Consider the following 21,947-nt stretch of genomic DNA (forward strand, 5'->3'; position numbering starts at 1 on the left):
CAAGCAGTGGTGTGTGACATGGCCTCAAGGTCTCCAGCAGGCAGCCTCAAGGCCTAGTCTACTTCATTAACACCCCTGCACTCCCATCAGATCCCTCCAAGCTATGGGTGGGCAATAAGATGGCAGCAGTTTGCAAGTGCTAGCCCCTATTGGGCTGCCACCGTTGTATTTATCTGTGCATCTGCAAGTACAGGCTCTTGCAGCTCCCCTTGGCCACAGATCACTGTTTCCAGCCAATGGAGCTGTGAGAAATAATCCACTGGCAACGGGAACTGCATTCCTCCATATCTGTGGAGGCGTAGGTAAATAACAGTGGCAGCAGCCCACCATGGGCTAACCTTGGCAAACCAGATCCAGCCCACGGGCCAATATTTGCCAACCACTGGTCTAAGCACTTTCTTGTTTTGCATACCAAGAGTTCAAATAGACATCAATAGATTTCCCTAAAATGGGAGGACACTAGGGTAGCAAAATCATAGAACTGGAAGGGACCTCCAGAAGTCATCTAGCCTAGTCCCAGGCACTAATGGCAGGACTAAGTATCATCTAAACCAGGACTACTCAACATGCGGCCCGCGGCCCATTTGATTCCGGCCTGCAGAGTGGTTTGGGTTTATGCAAGGCTCCACATGTGGCCCACGTGTGGGATCCTTTGAACATGGCCTCCGCTAGGAACATGCTCCACAATGGCGAGTCAATATAATGATTTTCGATTGATACATGTTTAATTCCTGGACTGTCATTACTTATTAAAAGTGCTGTCATATGGGTGGAAATTGGGTAAATATTGCATGCTATGAATGTCAACAGAACTGACTTAAATGGGGCTTGCATGTTGTGTAGTCTTGCCTTAATCTTTGTATTCATGCTATTCAGTGTGAAAGAAGTTATTTGCATGTACAATGTACAGTAGACTTCCGATAATCCAGAACCTATGGGACCTAGGTGGTGCCAGATCATCAGATATGCCGAACTATCAGGAGGTACTATAAGCTGGTTATATATATACTGTATATGAAGTGTTCTTAACCCTTTTTATTGTACATACTGTATATTGTAATGTTTTAGTTTTTTAAAGCCTTTTTTACCCTTTTTGCTCAGTTCAGCTGCTGCCGCTGTTATCTTGTGACTCATTTTTTGCTGAAGCTCACTCACTAGACTCTTGCCATTTTGATGCCAGACTATCAGGAGTGCCGGACTATTGGATGCCGGACTATTGGAGTTTTACTGTATATGCAACCACACTTAAGTTGTGGCCCTCAGCATGTGATGTATGTATCACTGTGGCCCTCGGGGCTTCCAAAGTTGATCTAGACCATTCCTGACATGTGTTTGTCTAACCTGCTCTTTAAAATCTCCAATGATGGAACTTCCACAACCTCACTACACAATTTATCCCAGTGCTTAACCAGATTGACAGGAAGTTTTTCTTAATTCCCAAGCCTCCCTTGCTGCAATTTCAACCCATTGCTTCTTGTTCTATTCTCATAGAGGTTAAAAAAAAAAAAAAAAGCTTCAGTGGGTAGCCGAGTTAGTCTATTCAGGAAAAAACAACAAATGGTCTGGTAGCACTTTATAGACTAACAAAACACGTAGATGGTATCATGAGCTTTCGTGGGCACAGCCCATTTTCTCCCTTCTCTTTGTAAAAAAACTTTCATGTATTTGAGAACTGCTATGTCCCTTCTCAGTTTTCTCTTTTCCAGACTGAACAGACCCAATTATTTCAATCTTCCCTCAGAGGTCATGTTTTCTAAACCTTTAATAATTTTTGTTGCTCATCTCTGGACTTTCTCCAATTTGTCCACATCTTTCCTGAAACGTGGCATCCAGAAGTGAACTCAGAACTCCAGTTGAGGCTTAAATCAGCACAGAGTGGAAGAATTATTCTTCGTGTTTTGCTCACAACATTTCTGCAATACATCCCGGGATGATGTTAGCTTTTTTGCAACTGTTACATTGTTGACTCATATTCAGCTTGTGGTTCACAGTGATCCCCAAGTCCTCTTCTGCAGTACTTTCTAGGCAGTCATTTCCCATTTTGTATAAGTACAGCTGATTGTTCCTTTCTAAGTGGAGTACTTTGCATTGTTCTTCTTGAATTTCATCCTATTTACCTCAGATCATTTCTCCAGATCATTTTGAACTTTAATCCTGTTCTACAAAGCACTTGCAATCTCTTCCAGCTTGGAATCATCTGCAAACTTTATAAGTGTTCTCTCTATGCTATTATCTAAATCATTGAAGAAGATATTGAACAAACTCAGACCATGAACTATCCCTGCGGGATCTCATTTGTTATGCCCTTCCAGCATAAAAGAACCTAGACTGAAAATAGAATTAGTGAGTCCAAGTAAACCACTTTTGATTTGATAGAAGATGTGCATGCCTCTCAGATGTTTTTATCCTCACCTTCCAGGCTCTTCATTACTGTGGGTACAGCTAGACTCCACCGGTTTTTTGGAAAAAGCTACACAAAATGCACTGCGCATTTTGCATAGCTTTTTCCAATTCTTTTGTTAGAAGAGGCTTTTCTGACATTTGACCCATCTAGACTGGCCAAATATTGGAAAAAAACCCTCTTTCAGAAGCCCCCTTATTCCTCGTGGGGCTTCTTAAAGACGGCGTTTGCTCTTCTGCAAAATAAGTGGAAGAGCAAACGTGTTCCCTGGAAACAGAACAGTTCTTTTGGAATACCTCCGGGATCCTGGAAAAACTGGCGTAGTCTAGCCGTACCCTGTGTCCTATCTGCTGCCACTTACCCAGATGGCATGGTTATAATGCTCTTTATATAGCGTGGGCTGAAATGAAGAACCACAGTGTGGCCCTAACTTGAAATTGCTCCCAACTTTAGAGTTAGACATGCAATTCAGGAGCTGACTTCTGCAGCAGTTGGAGAGAAAACAACATATACAACTTGACAGGTTTTGGTACTACTGGAGGTTGGCTATCACACTTGATGAACCAATGAACTGATCGAGTGTGGCAGAGGGTGTACATTAATGAGCTATAGAACACATAGCTTCATGAATTTTGGAGCACAAGTTCAAAGGCAGGATTTCCTTCAGCCCACTGAGAAACATCAGTAGCTGCTGCACATTCTGGCATAGCATCATGAAATAACCCTTTAAGAAGTAGTTTGGTAAAGAATTATACCATGGATGTTTCCACTGTGAAAGACCCTTCATAGAAAGGAAAAAATTATAGCTTTTTTTTCCTGACTAATTTGATTTCTTCTAAATTTTCTTCCTCTTCTTTCAAGTTTACCTGAACTATATGGATCCCATTTCACATCACCAGATGTTCTTCCAGCAACATTTAATCAGGCAGCAACCATTTTCAACCCACTTTACCTAGCACCTTGCATAATCATATATAATAGTGCAGAGTGGGTGTAAAATGCTACTAGCGTCAGGAAACCCTATATAGCTAAGACATTACACGTAAATTGCTTAACTTGCAGAAATAAACAAATGTCATTATATACCGCACCCTATCTCATGTTGCAGCTGTCAAATGTTCTAGGATCATTGAGAATATGCTGAGTTTCTGTGTATACTTAGAGAAAATAAATACTGTATCTCTAGTTTGCTGCCTCCTCTATGAAATCATGAACATAGCTCAAACCAGAAATAAATTACAATGCAATCATCTCATAATGAACTTTAGTTTATTCAGGCTGGTTTCACAATTAGGCATAATAAATTACATGTAAAACAACACCTATTTACGAAGTGGTCATGTATCATAGGCACCAGTAGATATGGAAACAGCAGTGTCACACAGAATGCAATACAATGTTGAATTGCTGAACTCAATAGGCCTTATTCTGCTCACAGTTACACCTGCACACATAAGAAGGAACTCCTCTGAAGCCATAAAACTGTGGTAAAGTCAAAAGCTGGACCACAATCATACCACACATTTTTCTTCACATTCAAGAGTTGAACCTGTAATAGGGAATAATATATGCCTAATCCAAATGGTATGTTTGAAAGGACATTGTTCAGTTAAACATTCAAAGGGACTCTGATTAATCTGGGTTTACCGGTGCTTTCTATGGCTAGTGTCAAAACGCATCGGAAACATAAAAATTAATTTGGCCTTATATTTAAAAATAAAATAATTATTCTTATCTTCTTATTAACCATTTTGATTATTAAAACACATTTCAGTGTTTGTATAGTTTACTGTTTAAAGTGCTCCACAAAAATACAATAATTGATCCTCAGAACACATCTGTGAGGTAGATTAACAGTATTATCTCTATTTTACAAATGGAGAAGCTCAGGCAGGAAGCTGAAATGACTGAGACAAGGCAAAAAAGTGAAGCAATGGAAGAAAAGGGATTAGACTCGTGAGTCATTGAGTCTACCAGCTCGTACTTCACGGAATAAAAAAAGATCATTTTCAGAGGTGAATAGACTTCTCACTATTTCTCTCAGCTTGGACAATAATAGACTTTCCAAATTACCCTACAATTTCTAGTTACATTCATTGTCAGGGCCATAGAATCATAAAAATGTAAGATTACAAAGGTCCTCGATACGCCATCTAGTCTAGTTCGCTACACTGCAGTATGACTAAGTATTCTAGACCATCCCACATTCTAGCACAATGCTACTCAACTTTGGAAGCCCCAGGGGCCATAATGATACTCACAGAACATGCCGAAGGCCACAACTTAAGTGTGGTTGCATATACATGCAAATATATATGCAAATAGCTTCTTTCACACTGATGGGCATGAATACAAAGATTAAGGCAAGACTACACAACACGCAGGCTCCATTTAAATCAGTTCTGTTGATATTAATAAAATGCAATATTTAGCCAATTTCCACCCATATGACAGCACTTTTAATGAGCCATGACAGTCCAGGAATTTAACTACTAAAATGCATATCAACAGAAGACCATTATATTGACTATTTTTTTTGTTTCAACTCCTACCAACGAGCCGCAAACAAACGGGCCGCGGGCCACATGCAGCCCCCGGGCCACTTGTTGAGTAGCCCTGCTCTAACATAAGTCCATATCAACTAGGCAGCAAACACTGTAGAAAAATGTTGGTCTAAACAGAACCTATTCAGCTGTATTTTTTAAAGGCTACACAAATATCTCTTAGAGATTATTTTTAATGCTTGTTTTTACAAAAAATCAAAATTTTGGGCCAAGTTTATTTTTAACATTTAAAAGTCTGTCTTTACAAATACGATGAAATGCACTTACAGTGAATTTGGACATAAAGTAACTAGTTTTTTTAGTTAAATAGAATGAAAATCCTTGATTTCTTATGATGGGAAAACTGAATTTTTATGTAGAGTAAGAATGAAATTACTTCACAAATAGCTTCTATTTCTGAATATCAGGAAAACTGCTCTGCCACTGTGCAATAATCACCACCTTACCAAACAAACAGAAAGTATTTATAATGTGGCATAATGTTTCTCAGAACATACAAGACCAGCCATTCCTACAAATCATTGCAGTAGAGAGGAAACTTATTTTGCAGCTGTGGAAACTAATGACAGAAGTATGTATGATACCAATTAACCATGGAAATAAGAATACCTTGCACTTATATCGTGCCTCATATCTTTAAAGCACTTATGTTAGGACAACTCTCAACTGACCACTGATGTGAGGATTACAGGATCAGGCCCTCAACCAGTGAGGCAAGTACAACCCTAGTCCATGGCAGACAAACATGTACAACTGAGGACACCAAGTTTACTAGATTATTATACATAATATAGTACCCATGTGACCCAGATCATTAAGTCAGGGCTGAATTCTCCACTTATAACACTCTGATTACTGGTTTATCATTAACTGCACTGGAATTAACTTTTGATTTATACTAGTGTGAGAAGAGAAAAAAACTTTATATATAGTCTCAAAATTATAATTCTCTAGTTCTTCTAACCAAGGGGCTTTACTCATTTTTTTCCTCATCTGACATCCCACCCCCAAACCTGGACAAACCTATGCTGATTTTGGAGTTGTGTTGTATTTGTACAACTTAAAAAATACAATACAAATCCTCTGAAATCACAAAAACCCTCCAAACAGTCTTAACTGTTGCACCTGTAAAAAAGGGACTACCCTAGATTTTAAAAAGATACCAAGCACTGCTCTCCTGGAGAATATCCAGCACCCAATTGCACAAGCTGATGCTAGAAGGCATCTTCATCTGTATCAACATCACTGTTTGCTTTGGTTAGTCTCTCAAGCTCCTCTCCATCCTACAGGAGTCAAAAAACAGAGGGGAAGAACATATTAACAGCATTAGCAAATTTTCTTCTTGTTAATATTGCACAAATACTTACGTTGAAGCAGTCCAGTAACAAATATAAAATCAAGGACCTGGACTTAAAAAGTTCTTGAACTGGGAAACTAAGATCCTTGCGTAAGATATAGTATATAGCTGTTTCTGAAAGACAGTCCCCAGATATTTTTATAGCTAAATATTTACCATTTTACCTGGTGTACTTCCTGAATTTTTTCCAGGTGCATTGTATTCAGTTAAGCTAAACATGTCCCTTATTTATGTTGGCAAATACATAGGTTTGAGTAATTTGTATTGTAGCTAATTAATTACATATGCTGAAACATGCAGTGATTGATTTTATAAATGTGTGATTGCAGGTGTTACGTTAAATATCAATCTGCCATAGCATTGTGTAGAATTTCAATGAAACGGTTATACTTTTACTGGGACAAATGAAGTTTCCTAGGACTAAATGCAGACAGTGCCCTCTTCTGCTCACAGACCATAAATATAGTATACGTACTGCAAACCTACTCCTCAATTGGTGAAGTCTGGGAGCAAGCCCCTTTCTCACAAAAATGTTCCTAGATTCTAAACATCTGGGTCTTCAGTCATAGAAGAGCAGGAGGCTGGAGGAACTGATTCATGAAAAAGGACAACTTTCATGTTGAAAATCTGATATAAATATCCTTATCTGGGTTTTTTAAAGAAAAAAATCTTACCTGAATTTCATAAACATCCTAGACTGTTAAAATTCAAAAACTTTCAAATATCTTATTTATTTTTCTTTCATTCAGACTGAATGTTTACTTTCTGCATTTAGCTGAACCTGGGCTGCGAAAATGGATTAAACAATTTATCTTGTTTTTTATAATACCATATCTGGGTTTGATGGATAATTTGATTGCAAATGCTAAAAGAAAATGTTAAATCAAACCCAAGATTGCTGCAGGGTCACAGCGAAGTAAGGTTTTGATCAGGCCTCAGGAAACAAGAGGAAACAACTCATACATTTATGGAGTTAAAACAAGGATTTATTTACAAGATTGAGATTGCAGATCTTGTGTCATTTAAATGAAATTGACAATTTGGTTGAATTATGAGTCTAGCCACATGCACAGTTAATGCTGAATGGGCAACTGGGTAAACAATCTATGAGAAAGGGAGTTAACTAGAGAGACAAAATTTCAAAGCCTTACCCCACTGGATCGCTCCCAGATCTCACCAACGAATTTGTTCCTCTCCTGCTGAGTGGCATATTCCAGGTCTTGAGGTTTGCTGGCATGGTAGATAAATATGGAGAGAAGCACCACAGGTGCTTCCAAGAAGAAGTCCAGAGAAGGCTTGAAATCAAAGATGATGATGGACACAATGGTGATGATTACAGTGGTGACCTGCGCAGTCAGGACATGGAACATGTTATCTCGGAATTTCAGGATGAAGGCCACAGACAGCCCTAGGAAGGCAGTCACAAAAATAAGTGCAACAGAGAACACGTTGTGGCCATAAAAGAAGCCACAGTACTCTATCTGCCAGCGGTTCTCAGAGCGCAGACCCAGCATCAACCCATTGAAAAGCACTCCAAAAATGTAGAGTTTGCTGTTCTGCACAAAGATACTTTCATGGTCCCCTTCCTTCAGAATCTTTTCATTATAGATGTTGGCCAAAGCGGAGATGAAACACTGCATGATTATGAGCAGATGGCCCAAGCCGAGGCGGAGAGGTTTCAAAGCTCCTGTAGTTGTAGCAGTGAAATTCCACTTGAAGCTGGGAAAAAACTCTGTTACTGTACAATTGTCTTTTCCCCAGCACTCTTCCTCTGACTTCATGTAATGAAGGCAGCGATTAGATGAGCTGAAAAACATGTTGTGATGAAATCCATGTGTGGCCAAGCTGTGCTGATTGCTTCCGGTTCCTGCAGTCAGGGCTATGATGGACAGGAATAAAATGAGTAAAGAAGCCCACTGCACCAAGGAGAGTTGCCGTCTGTGTGTAGACAAAAAAAAAAATTGTCCTTTAGGATACTGGGACAGATGTTCAGCATCTTCAATACAAACTATGTAATCAACAAAGAAAGCTCCATACCAGCCACAAATCCAGAGACATTGAGAGAGGGTAAAATCTCAGCTCCTTTGAGCAGATGGTAAAAACTCCCATTAACTTCTGTGGGGTGGGGATTTCATAGATTGGGGTGAGAAGCCTCCAGCCTGCAGGCTGGATCCCTCCCACCTCCTTATCTTGCAAGGCTCAGGGTATCCTCTTGCAATGGGGAAAGCCCATGCTCATGCTCCAGCCCCACAGCAAGTTTCCAAGCCTCATCGCCCCCCTACCGCCGAGGCTGAAGCATGAGCACCAGCATGCTCTGCTGGGGGCTAAGCCCTGAGCCTTGGCTCCCCTGCATGGATGCCCTGGTGCTCCAACCTATTTGATTGGGGCCAGGTCAGCGAGGTTTTTTTTGCTGGGGGGAGGGAGTTTGCTTCTCACTTTTGTATCCCCCAACTGATTTTCTGAAGATCAGTGGCTCCTGAACAAAAGAGGTTCTCTACCCCTGCGCTAACCTTCATCTCAGAAAAGAAAGAGGCAGGGAACTCCAGAGCCTCACTTCAGCTGTCCTAGGGGAGTCCCTGCCTGACTCACAATGGCGATATAAGAACACAGAGAAGAAACTCTGTACAGATGGCACATTTAAGGAAAGAACCATTAGATAACATAGTTAACAGGCAGCAGCTAAAAATGACAGCTACCATTTCCATGGAAATAGGTTAGAGCCGTGGTCACCAACCTGTCGATCGTGATTGACTGGTCGATCCTGGGGGCCCAACTAGTCGATCATGAGGCTTTCGGCGTCCCTCCCTCGCCACCCCTCTCCTCCCAAGACGAACACTGTACTGATGCTACCTCCAGGGACAATGGAGGTAGCGCAGGCTTTTGGCAGGGTTGGAGGAAGTTCTGCAACTGCACGCCAGGTCCCAGAGGTGCATGCGTTGCTCTTCCCTTCCCCCCGCCCCTCAACAGCCGACATGGTACCTAAAAACGACGGTCCATCACACACTGGGGACTTTGTTCCCCTGCTGCCTTCCTGCACCCGGGGAAGAGGGTGGGGTCCGGGACTGTGACGGCTCCAGCTGCTAGGGCAGTGCGTGCTGCCGTGGGGAGTGGAGGAGGAAGGCACGCGCCACCCGAATGGTTGGGGCTGGCACAGTCCGCGACTCCCCCCCCCCCGTGCAGGAAGGCAGCAGGGAATAAAGTCCCCAGCACACCGGCTCCAGCTGCACGGGCAGCGCGCGCTGCTGTGAGGAGCAAGGCACAAGCTGACCGAGCGGTTGGAGCTGGTGCGGTCCGGGACATTCCCCCACCGCCGCGCAGGAGGGCAGCAGGGGAATAAAGTCTCCAGCACACTGGCTCCAGCTGGCGCAGTCCAGGACGCCTCCTCCCCCCGTTCCCACCCTGTGCAGGAAGACATCAGGTGTGCGACGGGCAAGAGTTTCAGGTACCGTGCTGCTGTTTGGGGGACGGGGGAGCACCCCATGCATTTCCTGGGCCTTGGCGCACAGCTGCAGGATCCCCAGGTACCAGTACCTGTCCCCTCTCCCAGCCCAGACCCCCACAAGTACCCTGCCCCAGTACTCACTGGCACCCTGTCCTGTGCCCCCATTGGCACCCTGCCCCAGACACCTGCACTGGCACCCTGTCCCCAGCCCTGGCACCCACAAGCACTCTGTCCCCTGCCCCAGCATTCTGTCTCCTGCCTCCACCAGCACAGCTGGGGCCACATTAGTGAGGCTTGAGGGGTTGTGTTTTTGTCTCTCACTTGTGTGGCCCTGATTGTATTTATTTATATGAGGGGCAGGGAACCTGTTTTGAGTCAGGGGTTACTGACCTACAGAAAAATCAATGCTGAAATCTTGTGTGTTTGACATAATATTTTATTTAAAAATTAAGCTTGGCCAGCAAGCCCCCATCTGGACACAGCATCATAACATTCCTGTATCCCCCACCTCAACCCCAAATCTGAGCCTATCATACATTGGAACCCCCTGTCCTGAGCCTCTCTCATGCCCAAATTCCTGCACCCCCATATCCTCAGTCTTCTGCCATAACACACTTGCACCATTCACACACTACAAATCTGTGTCCGGAGCCCATCATACTCCCAACCTCCCTGCCCTGAGCCCTTCACACTCCCCAACCCAAACTTCTGCACATCCACAAGCCTGTGGCTTGCTCAGCACCCCAACCCTCCACCTGATCCCAACCCTCCCCAGCCTGGAGCCCCCACACTGAGCCAGCATCCCCTTCTCCACCTCCTCCTGCATCCAAATGGAGCTTGCACTTCTCACCCTTTCCCACACCTAAATCCCTCATTCCTACCCCAGAGCCCGCACATCCTGTCTCAACCCAGGAGGCTAGACTGCAGGAGTTTTTCCAGCAAACATGCTCTTTTGGCAGCCCCTGTATTCCTCATTCCACAAGGAATGAGGGGGCTTCCAAAAGAAGGGGTTTTCTGACATTTGGCCCAGTCTAGACAGGCCAAATGTCGGACAAATTTCTTCCAAAAGAAGGATAAAAAAAGCAGCACTGTAGCCATACCCTGAGAGTGTATAAGGGCCAGGGATGGCAAGTGATAGAAGGGAACAAAGAGGGTGGGACCTCAAGGAAGGGGTGGGGTCTTAGGGAAAAGATGGGGTAGATCTTGGCTTGTCCTGACATTTAAAAAGTTATCTTGGGTGTAAAAAGGTTGGAGACCACTGGGTTAGAGGGTACAAACAAAGCAAATGAATTCAAATAAATCCTGTTTTGCAAATTTTCACTTAAAGGAGAACAGAAATTTCTTTGTAATTAGGTTTGTGCCCTCTTTTACTATTTTATTGCGTTATAAAGGCAGCCATAAAAGGCTGTTTATTTTGCTTGTTTTTTACTTTAGAAATTTCTCCTAGTCTTGTTTATTCTAGAAGCATTTATGGCAACAGGAGAATTTATGACATCACAAAAGACGAGCGGCTGAGCAAAAGAAAAAAGGATTTCAGTCAGATTATCAAAAACCATTTTAAATTAACACTTATTTAACTTGAATGCCCATAAATACTTAGGAGAAAAAATGTCTTTGTTAATGATTTTACACTACTGACCCTTCAAGTAGGGTACAAAAAGTCAATATATATATTCCCCAGGATCTTCTCCACTACTGAAGTCCTTCTGCAAAGCACATAAGACTATGACTGACATATTGAGTATTTGAAAGGGAAAAATAATGTAAGTGGGTAGAAAGGATTTTGTTCTTCTTTAAACACAAATAATTTTTTAAAAGATCATAAGCTTGCTTTTTAAAATATGCTTCGCAATTCACTTGCCTCAGCAGATCAAACTAAAGAAGTCCATTAAATCTGACACAATTATAACACACAGCACACTATCTATCTCTGTTCTCTACTGCATCTCCCATCTCTCATTTGTTTGTCTTCACTTGGTATGCAACATTTGCAGCTGGTAATAAATTAGAAAGATTTTTGCAAACATTTTCAAATGATTGTTTTCATCAAAATCTGTGAAAATTTTTAACTGCTCTAGTAAAATCTAGTTTAATTATATAAGCCTCAGGATACTGTCATTTTATGTTGTCTAAAATGATAAAATGCAACACTTCATAGATAAAAAAGCTCTCTTAAAATGTAGTTACATTTAGGAGTCCATATCAGTAACTTAAGAGTAAAACACATAAAAATATTGCAGTTATCTCCAAAATAATATTAACAACCTGGAATTTTAGAATAAAGGGTAAAGTTAAAAAAACATCTAAACATTAAAGTATGGAAATGCACAATAAAGGCACTCACACCTTAGCTCGACTCTTTAATGATGCTATGTAATACAATGATAGAAAAATGAAGGACTGAGATAAATTTGCTGAGATTTAAACTTGTGGTTCCAATTAAGCTATGAATTGCATATATACTAAACACTTAACCTGCTATGCCATCCCTCTAGCTTGTATGTCAAAGACATCAGAAAATACAGAGTACTAAAAACACTACAGTCCTCATGTGGAGGGAAAGAATCCACTGTAACTTCCCCCATATTTATTTACTTTCAAATGTACTTACTTTAGCACTATCCTGAATAAGAGAGCTGTTGTTATAATGATAAAATTTGAAAATAATACAGCCATGGCCTAGAAAAAAAAAGAAGAGGGAACATAGTTACAACCCAGACAGAATCTGATCAGCAAATCAACTCACACCATTCACTTCTCAGAAGGCCCCACGGCAAAAACGATCTTATTGGGACTGACCTTTCACTCCAGGGGAAATTCACTTCTGTGAGGAGGAACCACATGAGATCCTAAATAACTTGCCAGTTCCAAATTAATGGATTATGTAGTGTGCAGAAACTTTGCTAGGGTTCTCTGCAATGGGGAAGATTTCACCCTGGGCTAAAAAGGATTGAAAAAAACTAGAATTGATTTCAGTGAGTGCTGGATCTAGTACTTTGGGCAAATAAAAACTATTCATGGCTGTAAAAATTAATACATAGAATATGTAGTCACTTAAATTGTAGGTATGCTACATTTCTTGCTGTTTGTACTTTGAAGTTTGAGCAATATTACTATCTCGAAAGAGCGCATGGAGACACATGTTTAAAGCACAGCTCCACTCCACTACTGTTTGAAAGTATCTGAGTCAGAACTTCTGATTTTGCTGAAGAAAAAAAAAAAAACGGAGTGCCATATTTTTTTTACTCTGGCTAGCCATGCATATCCAATACAGCTTTGGGAGTCTATTCTGGCTCACTCAACAACTTAATTGTCAAGTAGGTATTAATTACAGGACTAATGCTGTTGCATAGAGGGAACAAAGCATAATTTGAAGATAACAGGTCTGCATGGGTGTAATGTGTGGAAGAAAAGAACCCAACTTGCCTTTCAAAAGCCAAGGCAATTTGCAGCAGTATTAAAGTAATTAAAACAACACTTGTTTTACTTGGGCAATCAGAGCAACTATGATTTGGATACTTCATAAATAATAGCATTTTTCAGAACAGAACCACACTTTAAAATCTTAAGAGTCAGAAGATTTTCAATTCAGGTTCCTACAGGGATTTTCTATAACTTAACTCTGTTCTCAAAGGCATTCCAGATTGACTCATGTAAAAAATAGGGGATTTGCCATTAACATGTCTGGCACAGAATTAACCACAGTCTTTGAACATAAACTACCAAGGAAAATTCAAAACTGGCCTCACCAAGCAGATTGTGGGATCAGTGAAAACATCCGCGAAAGTAACATTGATAGTACATGAAGTACCAGAGGAACCAATGTCTGTTTGAGACTTGTAGTAACTTATGTCCTAGAACCTTGTTTTTCTGGTGCAACTCGAGTGAACCCAGAACAAGTATAGAGTTTAAAACTAATTTTTCAAAAATATATTTGTTAAACGCCTCTGCTTTCCTCACAGCCTGGTTAATGAACAGTGACAAACCCAAAAATCTGGGTTTAACTCGTTTTGAGGTGTTCCCTGCACTCGACCTTTATGATGAAAATCTCTTTGTTACATAATAGGTTTTAATCAAATATTTATATACATGTGTATAATATCCATATAGTGCATATAATCTGAACTTTGTTAAATGCTTTTAAATTCACAATATTCACTTTGCATTAATGTTGCCCTTGTTAACCAGTATAAACGGCAGCTTCATTCCATTATAATCTAATGTATTATTTGCTAAGTAGCACATCATATTTTCCAATATTGTGTTCCCATGTAAACAAAGATCTTAAGTGCAATGAATACACATAAGAGGTCACAGTAAGGTTTCCTCTGATTTTCCTGACTTGTAAAATCCAAGTCTCAATTTTTAGAACTGTTATTAGACCATTAAGCATAAAATGTCCTTAGTTCTGCTTTTAAGAGTAGGAAAACTATTTGACTAAATAGGTGAAGTCAGAATGGACAGTGGAGGTTCTTCAAAAGATGGACTAGCAAATACAGGACTGGTGCACAAAAGAAACATGCGCTCCATTTGCATTTTGTTTTTGCTTTGTGGTCATCAAAGTACAAATCAAAATCTGTAGAGACAGGACATGATAACAATCTATGGTGTTACACCCAACACTGGTTTCCAGTTTTTATTCACTGATGCCCCAAAAAGCAAGAAAACAGAGCAAGTATCAGAGCAAAATCTACCACAGACCACTAAGCAACACATCAGGTCTCAACCGAAATTAAATCTTATTTTTAAGTCATATTAAATAAACAACAGCCAAATACTAATTAACCTCCTATCTAGGTAGTTTTTAAAATCACATGAGACAAGGATGGCCATGCATCTTCTTTCATCCAACTAGATACTATCCCTTCAAATGCAGCTTACCATGCCTTCCAGAATTGAGTCAGTCCAGGAGCCACTTAAATCTGAAATGTTACGATTCTTGTTTTACCATTATAGGGCTACAATTTTAATAAACCTCTATGAAATATGCCAGATGGAAAGTTAAAGAAAATTTATATGAAGGAAAGGAAGGGTTTTGAACAATGTTCACTTTGAGGGAAGAAATACAAATTGCTAGTGTGGATACAAGCTTTCTGTGTGATACCTGTATTATAAAAGATCCCAACAACCAAAAACAAAATTGCTTATTTAAGAAAATAACTGCATGTGGATATAATCTTTCAAACATCAGATCCTGTAATTTATTCAGGACTATACTGTGCTCACCTTTAAAAAGCTATGAAAGCAGCACGTGTTATTTTAAAATACCCTTTGAGCCCTAAAAAGACAATTTTTAGAAAAAGCCTCTGAGTTAAAATAAAGGTTTAGATTAACTATAGTTTCTCTAGTGTCATGATAACTACATTGAAAATTTCCTGTTATTTTATTAGTCAAAACTAACCATTTGTTTCTAGTCAATACTAGTAAAACTTAAAACAAACAAATAATTCCCAACCCTAAAAGGAAGATCTCAATTTTTCTGAAAACTAGATTTTATTAGTAGAACTTGGAATCAAACAGCAAATATCTGTTACACTGGTATCAATAAAAATTATCAAGTATTAGAGATAATTACATGCAAAAAATAAGCATCTAAAACTCTTTCCTCACCTCTTCCTCCCTACTTTTGGTGTTTAATCATAATGGTATTGGTGCAGAATGAAAGCAAAATACAAAAATGACTGAAGTCATTTGTATAAACACATTAATGGCAGGAGCCATATGATAGATGAGACTCAAAACCCACCTTCAAAACAAACTGATATGCTGAGCTCAAGAAAGGAGGAGGCAAGACCAAGTCTTGTATCACTTTGAAGCCACTCAACACTACCTCTAAATCAGGCAGGAAGTAGATTCTTCAGAAAGATTCTCTCTCAAATGGAAGCTACAAAACAGGATCTGATGGGCAGTTGGATGGAAGGGATTAATAAACACAGTCCTTGTGCCTTAGACAGGGCAACTAGGATCACGAAACCCCAACTAACAAAATATCAACAAGAGAGAGACTTGCATCACTTCAATGCTATTTTATTTGACCGGTGTATACTTACTGGTTGGAGGTAGGACAATACATAAAAAACAATCAGGTTATCCAAAAAGTACAAAAAGGCAGGAATTGACCACTTCATGTAGTTACAAAATGCCCTCCATGAAGTGCATCCGAAGTCACCATATGACTGTCCCTCTAAAAAAAAATAAAATAAAAAATGAAATAAATCAGCCAGTAAAATAAACTTGATTAGAATTATGAAAAAAGAATTTCTAGATTAATAGAAGTGTGTTTTAATTCCAATCTGACAGACTACCAATTGCTTGTTTTGTTTGTTTTAAAGCAAATTTAGTGTTTGATGAATCGTGTCAGAATGACAGCCCTGGAGATTTTAGTCTTCCATTAACTCACAGGATATACACAACACAGGCAGCACTAGCTTCCCCCATATTGTCTTGTTAATCTGCTTCAACTGTTTACCTAAAGCAACAACCTGTAAGAGGAGGAAAAATTCAGTCTCCACAGTCATTCAGTGTTCTGCCTCAGCAGAGAGGCATCAACAAGGCTGGTGGTATTTTTACATAATATTAACTAGGAATGAGAATGAGACTACCCATCATTATTGATGCCCAAAGAATGGCAGTCAGATAGAAATGGCTCTTGCTGACTATTGAGCATGCCTAGATTTAAAAAATAGCCTAGATTTAAGAGACTAGTTTATATAGTCTCAGAAGTACAGTAGTAGCACTTTACAGAAAAAAAAGACAGTCCTCGTTCCCACTGAGCTTACAACAGAAGACATGGCATGACAAGACAAAGCAGAGAGTAAGGCAGTGAGAGGATGCAAGATTATGAGCCTTAGGTAGGCCATGCCTGTGGCGGGTTTTAAGGGTGCGAGCCCCGCACCCCCGAAATCCCCCGGGTTGAGCCAGCGGGGTGGGGTGGGGCTCCGCGTACCCACCGCCTTCCAAATGCCCAGTCGCCCCGCCCTCCGGGGTCCACGGGCAAGTCTGGTCCCGGGTGCGATCACCCCTCGCCCCTTGCGGGGTTGAGGGGGCTCAGCAGACCCGGGCCTGTGTCTTCCCGGGCGGCCCCCGGTCGGGGGCCCGACCGGAGTTCTTGAGCCGTCCCTCTCTTCTTTGCTCCCTCGCCTCGTTGCCCCTCTCTGCGGGGGAAGGGGGGGGGGTGCTGCGTTCGACCATCGCTGCCTTTTGGGCTTGCGCTGAGGTCGGGGTGTGGGGGAGTGGGGGACCCGGGCCCGCCCTCACCACCGGGTCCCAGCCCGAGGCCCTAAGTGAGGTGGGTGCCTTAAGGTGCTCCCCTCACGGCAGGCGGGGCAACCGCCCGAAACTCGCCTGCCCACGGGCGCCAGAACGGCCCCGCCTCGGACTCCTTCCACCCCCGATGCTCCGGCCCCCTGGGCCGGTGCAGAGTCGGGTCACTTACCCCGTCGTAGCCGCCGGGTTCGTCCCAAGGCGAGCCTCCAGTTGCCGGGGTCGTCTCCCTTGGTCGCCCGGAAAGCCGGGTGCTTGGGGTGCCGGGAAGCCAGGGTGGCTGCCCGCTCGCTTCCCCTCTCTTGGGCGTCCCGGTGCCCCTGTTATGGGCGCAGCCGGGTGACGTCGGGGGCGTCAGCCCCGCCCCCTCCAGCGGATCCCCGCGTGGCTCCGGCCGGAGCGTGCCCGCGGCTTCCGCCCGGGGCGCGAACCGGGGCGCCCGCGCCGGACGCTTCCCGGGCCCCAGGTGTTTCCCCCGTCCCCTCTGGCGCGCGCCTGCCCCCGCCTTTAGCCGCTGCGGGGCCGGCGGCGCCGCGCCGAGCGGCTTCTGGCCGTCCCTGGCCGCCGCTTTCTGCCGGAGCAGGGGGGCCTCCCCCGCCCCTAGTGCGGACCCTGCCGGGTCCGTCACAATGCCTATAATATGACTTTCCATAACTAGATTCTGTAGGATATCATCAGTGTGGACACTTGACCACAGAGACATTACTCCTTCAAATGTGAACTTTAAAAAACAGTATTTATTTTCTGAGCACAGGGAAGAGGATGCAGGTGGCACAAGCATGTGCCGTCTTCATGGTCTGTGAGGCTCTGCCCCAGGCATCCCCAAGAGCAGCTGGATACTGCTGAGTTGGTGCCGTAGGGCCGCCCCTCGGCGCTGCGGGACCAACCCAGCAGCACCCCAGCTGCTCTATTGCAGGCATCCCCGATTCAGCTGCTGCTGAAACTGAACAGCAGCGGTTGAATCAGGGACACCTGGGGCAGAGCCGGACTATCGTAAGGCGGGGCTATGACGGGTCTGGGGTGGCATCCCCTCCCACCCCACTCCAGGCCCCTCATAGCCCCCCCTTCTGATAGTCTGGCATATCTGATAATCCGACACCCCCTGGTTCCTAAAGGTGCTGGATTATTGGAAGTCTACTGTAGTTTGTTGGGTATTACAATTACATGTGAAAAAAAAGTTTCATTTGCTTTGCTTTTTAACACAACGGCTGTGCACTGCACTTATGATCTTCTGAACCTGGCTTTTTCATTAGCATTTGTGGAAAGCAATATTTTACTTAGGTTTCTTTTCAGTCTTTATTATAAAATGGTTGAAGTCCGTTCTCTCATATACAAAAGTATCAGTATTCTGCTATTTTGCTCTATGAAATGGTGAGAGACTGACCCCAGAGTCTTGTCATTTTATGAAGATACAGAGAAGGCTAGGTGGAAAAGGGAATCTGCATCCAACAATAATTTTGTTTTTTATTGTGCCTTTCTGACGAGTCTCTCAAGGTGTTTTTAAAACATTAAACAAGCTTTAGAAAACTTACTGGACAACAGAGCATTCAAGGGATCTGTTCAAAGTTATACAATGAACAACACAACTAGCAGAACAAGCAAGTATCATTTCCAATTATCCATTTGAATGGCCGTTTTTGCACAAAAACTCTGCAGTGTAGATATGGCCATAGATGTACATGTTTTGCAAGATAATTATCCATAAAGAGTAATATACAAGTCATCTACGGAAAGCTTATAACTTGTAAAGATTCATAATCATTGCAAGATGCATGTATGGGTAGTATTTCAGGAACAATGTAGTTATATTGAAAGTATGCTTTAAGGACTGGGAGTAAAAATAAGACACCAAGGCATAATGTGTCTCTGTGATGACTCATTTAAACAGAGAGAGATAGCACCCTCTGCTCTGGTTAGCCAGTGTCGAAGACTAAATTATCTAGCCTTGCTCACTCCCAACACTTCCAACTGAAAACCATCAGAGGCAACTGCAAACAACTGAAACCACTTGGCAGGGAAAGAGAAACACTAACCCGCCTATGAATACAGATAAAAGAGGGTATGTCTGCACTATAGGATAAGATTGAATTAAGATGTGCAATTTCAGCTATTTTAATTGCATAGCTGAAGTTGAAGTACCTTAACTCAAATTTTGGCACTATCCACGCTGCGGGAAGTCAAAGGGAGAACACCCTCCCTTCAACTTCCCTTACTCCTTGTGGAAGCAGGACTACCAGCTTCAACAGGAGCGCCCCTCTCAGCTCAAATTAGTGTGTCTTCACTAGACATGCTAATTTGAACCAGGGAAGATTGACAGCAGCAGCTTCAATCTTCTCTGTAGTGTAGACATACCCAGACTGTTTTAGTACAACACAGAGTGTGGAGAGCCACTCAATATATTTCTATTGATTACATCTCGAGAAGCAGGAGTGGTCTCATGAAAAACTGGATTCCAGTTTCTGTGAAATAAGCCAGATCTGCTACAGACTATATTTTTTAGATAGAAACGATAATTATTAATGAATGTAGATGTAAATTCATCCTTTAGTGTTTTGCATGTATTGTAACCATTTGTTTCCACCACTCTCTTTTGTCTCCATTATTACGCTCTTGTGCACTATATAGGGGAGAGGATTTCAAGTAAAACTAGTAAACTGCAGTACAGTACATTGTGCCTTTGGGGACAGGAGATCTGGGATTTCTGAGAATAGCCAATTTCAGGGGCTGCATATCAAAGAGAAACTCTTTAAAAAGACTGACGGACCAGAGTGCACCTATTGTTAACCTGCACGGTAAAGACAAGGCTAGTGTAGCTCAGGGGAAAGTGCTTCAGTGGCTGACAGGCTGGCATTAGAGAGCTGATGTCCAGCTAGGCACAGGTAAAACTCCTTCCTACTGGCAGCAAAGGGTAATAAGGCGATTCACAGTCCAGGGAATTTTGAGAGAGCGGTAACAGTCACCATCAGCACTTTTCATAGCATTAGGTAGTGAAGCCTAACCTGCTTAGCTGATAAAATGTGAAAAGATCACAGATGCAGGGGTTGTCATTACTTCAGAATCAGAGCTAACTCACATTATTACCTGAGTGTCGTCCCTAGCTCAAGCCCTATCCATACAAAAAATCCTCCACTACAGCCTGATGATGCTTTTAACGTGAGTTGGCTGCCTGTCAGGGCATACAAATCATGGGTATGTCTGCATTCAAGAGACTATACCAGCATAAATATACCAGCACAGTCCTGTATCACAAACACAGCCTACACCACAAGTGAGCAAAAGGGACTCCGCAGGCAGGATCCAGCCCGCAGAGGCCCTGCTTCTCCCCCGCCCTCAAGCCAATTAAGGCCTGGGGACAGGGGAGCGTACCAAGCTTCTTCCAGAGCATGGGTGCCTAGTGGGAAGGGGGGGACAAAGGGGCTCTCCCTCCCCCAGACTAATCATGATCTGGAGGTGGGGTAGTCCTGCCCCTTCCTCCGTAGGCCCCACCTCTTCCAGCATGGCCCACAGCCACTTCAAAAAATTTTGAAGTGGCCCCTGGGCAAAAGTTACTGCCCATCCTTGGCCTACACCAAGATAGCAGGTTAGCATATGATACTACTTTCCTGAATAATGTCAGCTATGTTGATGGAAGCATTATCAACATAACTGAGTCTTCAGTAGGGTCTATGCAAATATAAATTCCACATGTAGACCAAACCTACAGCTTGAGTTTGTCAGCTGCTAACCCAATCATTCTATGAAGCTTACACAAATGCTCCATATTATTTCACAACGTAACCTCTGTCACTCAAGCTAACTTCTCTTGAATTAATGTAACTGAGTGCAGAGTATAATTCAAGTTAACTCTCAGTGAAGATGCTGTCTCAATTACTACTGTAGATGTACTACACACATGGTGTACCATGGGAGAGTCTAATGATTGTACTGAATCCATCATACAAGAGCAGAAGGATTTAAAATACAAGGTGAACAATTTCCTAATGGATTTTTAGGCATATGAACTTACCTTTTGTAGTTATCCAAAGTGCCACTGCCATACATAGCACCAATTTTACTAGCTCAGAGCACACATTCACAGTTGCAGGAAGATAATCATATTTGTTATCTGTGGAATTCAGCAAAATTATTACAGCAAATAAACATTCATACTCCTCCAACTTTTTCAGTCATCTTTAAAGCAACAGAAAGAGCACAATAATTCCCTGAGAACCACTTAAATGCACGCATTCAAAAGTTTTCACCAGGTCCCATAAATGATGTACCCTTTTAAGTTAAGGTTACGTTCATTACCATAATTATAAATACTCCAAATTTTCAATGGCACACAACTTCTTGAACATTTTGCTTTCCAGGCTGACGTTTCCAAGCTTAGTCTCAAGCTCACAAGTTTGAATTCCTTAGGAAATCTTGATTACAATTAGTTCAGCCTTTACAGAATGCTACTTTCCCAATTTAAGTAAATTTGAGCTTTGTTTTTTTCCCCCCACATACAACACAAATCTGACAATTTTACAAGTTTGAGATTTTTAAAGTGGCTAACCATTCTTTAAGGATTAGACTAGAGATGTTTAGGACTAGTTGACTGATAAGCATTTGCTTATCGGAGAGTCTGCTGACTAGTCGATTTCCCCCCCGCCCCCGTGCCCTTGCTCCCTCTATGATACAGAGGTAAGCAACGGGGGGTGGGGGAAGATATCCGCGGCTCAGCTGCCTCTTTAAAATGCCATAGCGCCGTGGAGCCTGGGGACTCCCCAGCTGATCCCAGGTTCAGGGGAAATGCTGTGTTGAACAGGAGTCAGCTGGGGAGTCCCCAGCTGACCCTGGGCTCCATCGCTGCCCCAAAATCAGCTCTGTTCCTCGGGAAGCTTGTGGTGGTTGCCTCCGGTTAGGTAGGACTCCAACCCTCAGCCACCTACCTGC

General features: G+C 42.4%; 1 protein-coding gene across 10 annotated transcripts in view; it reads right to left on the bottom strand.

The window, feature by feature from the left end:
• The window catches only part of SLC35A5 (solute carrier family 35 member A5), a 49,475-nt gene that overhangs the window by 22,297 nt on the left and 5,231 nt on the right, over positions 1–21,947 (bottom strand). For 6 of the 10 annotated variants that reach the window (XM_075906822.1, XM_075906797.1, XM_075906805.1 and 3 more), the window contains 5 exons: positions 21,034–21,132; positions 15,815–15,948; positions 12,376–12,443; positions 7,474–8,260; positions 3,654–6,248 (listed from right to left, as the gene is read on the bottom strand). In XM_075906822.1, coding sequence (XP_075762937.1) covers positions 6,180–6,248; positions 7,474–8,260; positions 12,376–12,443; positions 15,815–15,948; positions 21,034–21,132 — 1,157 coding nt within the window. In that variant the 3' untranslated portion in view covers positions 3,654–6,179. Of the gene's footprint in view, positions 1–3,653; positions 6,249–7,473; positions 8,261–12,375; positions 12,444–12,563; positions 12,683–15,510; positions 15,649–15,814; positions 15,949–21,033; positions 21,133–21,947 lie in introns of those variants that run through there. The other 4 variants (XR_003090888.2, XR_003090889.2, XM_025188769.2 and 1 more) reach the window with 4 other exon arrangements.

Source organism: Pelodiscus sinensis, chromosome 1 (assembly GCF_049634645.1).
Source record: "Pelodiscus sinensis isolate JC-2024 chromosome 1, ASM4963464v1, whole genome shotgun sequence".
Classification (NCBI taxonomy): domain Eukaryota; kingdom Metazoa; phylum Chordata; order Testudines; family Trionychidae; genus Pelodiscus; species Pelodiscus sinensis.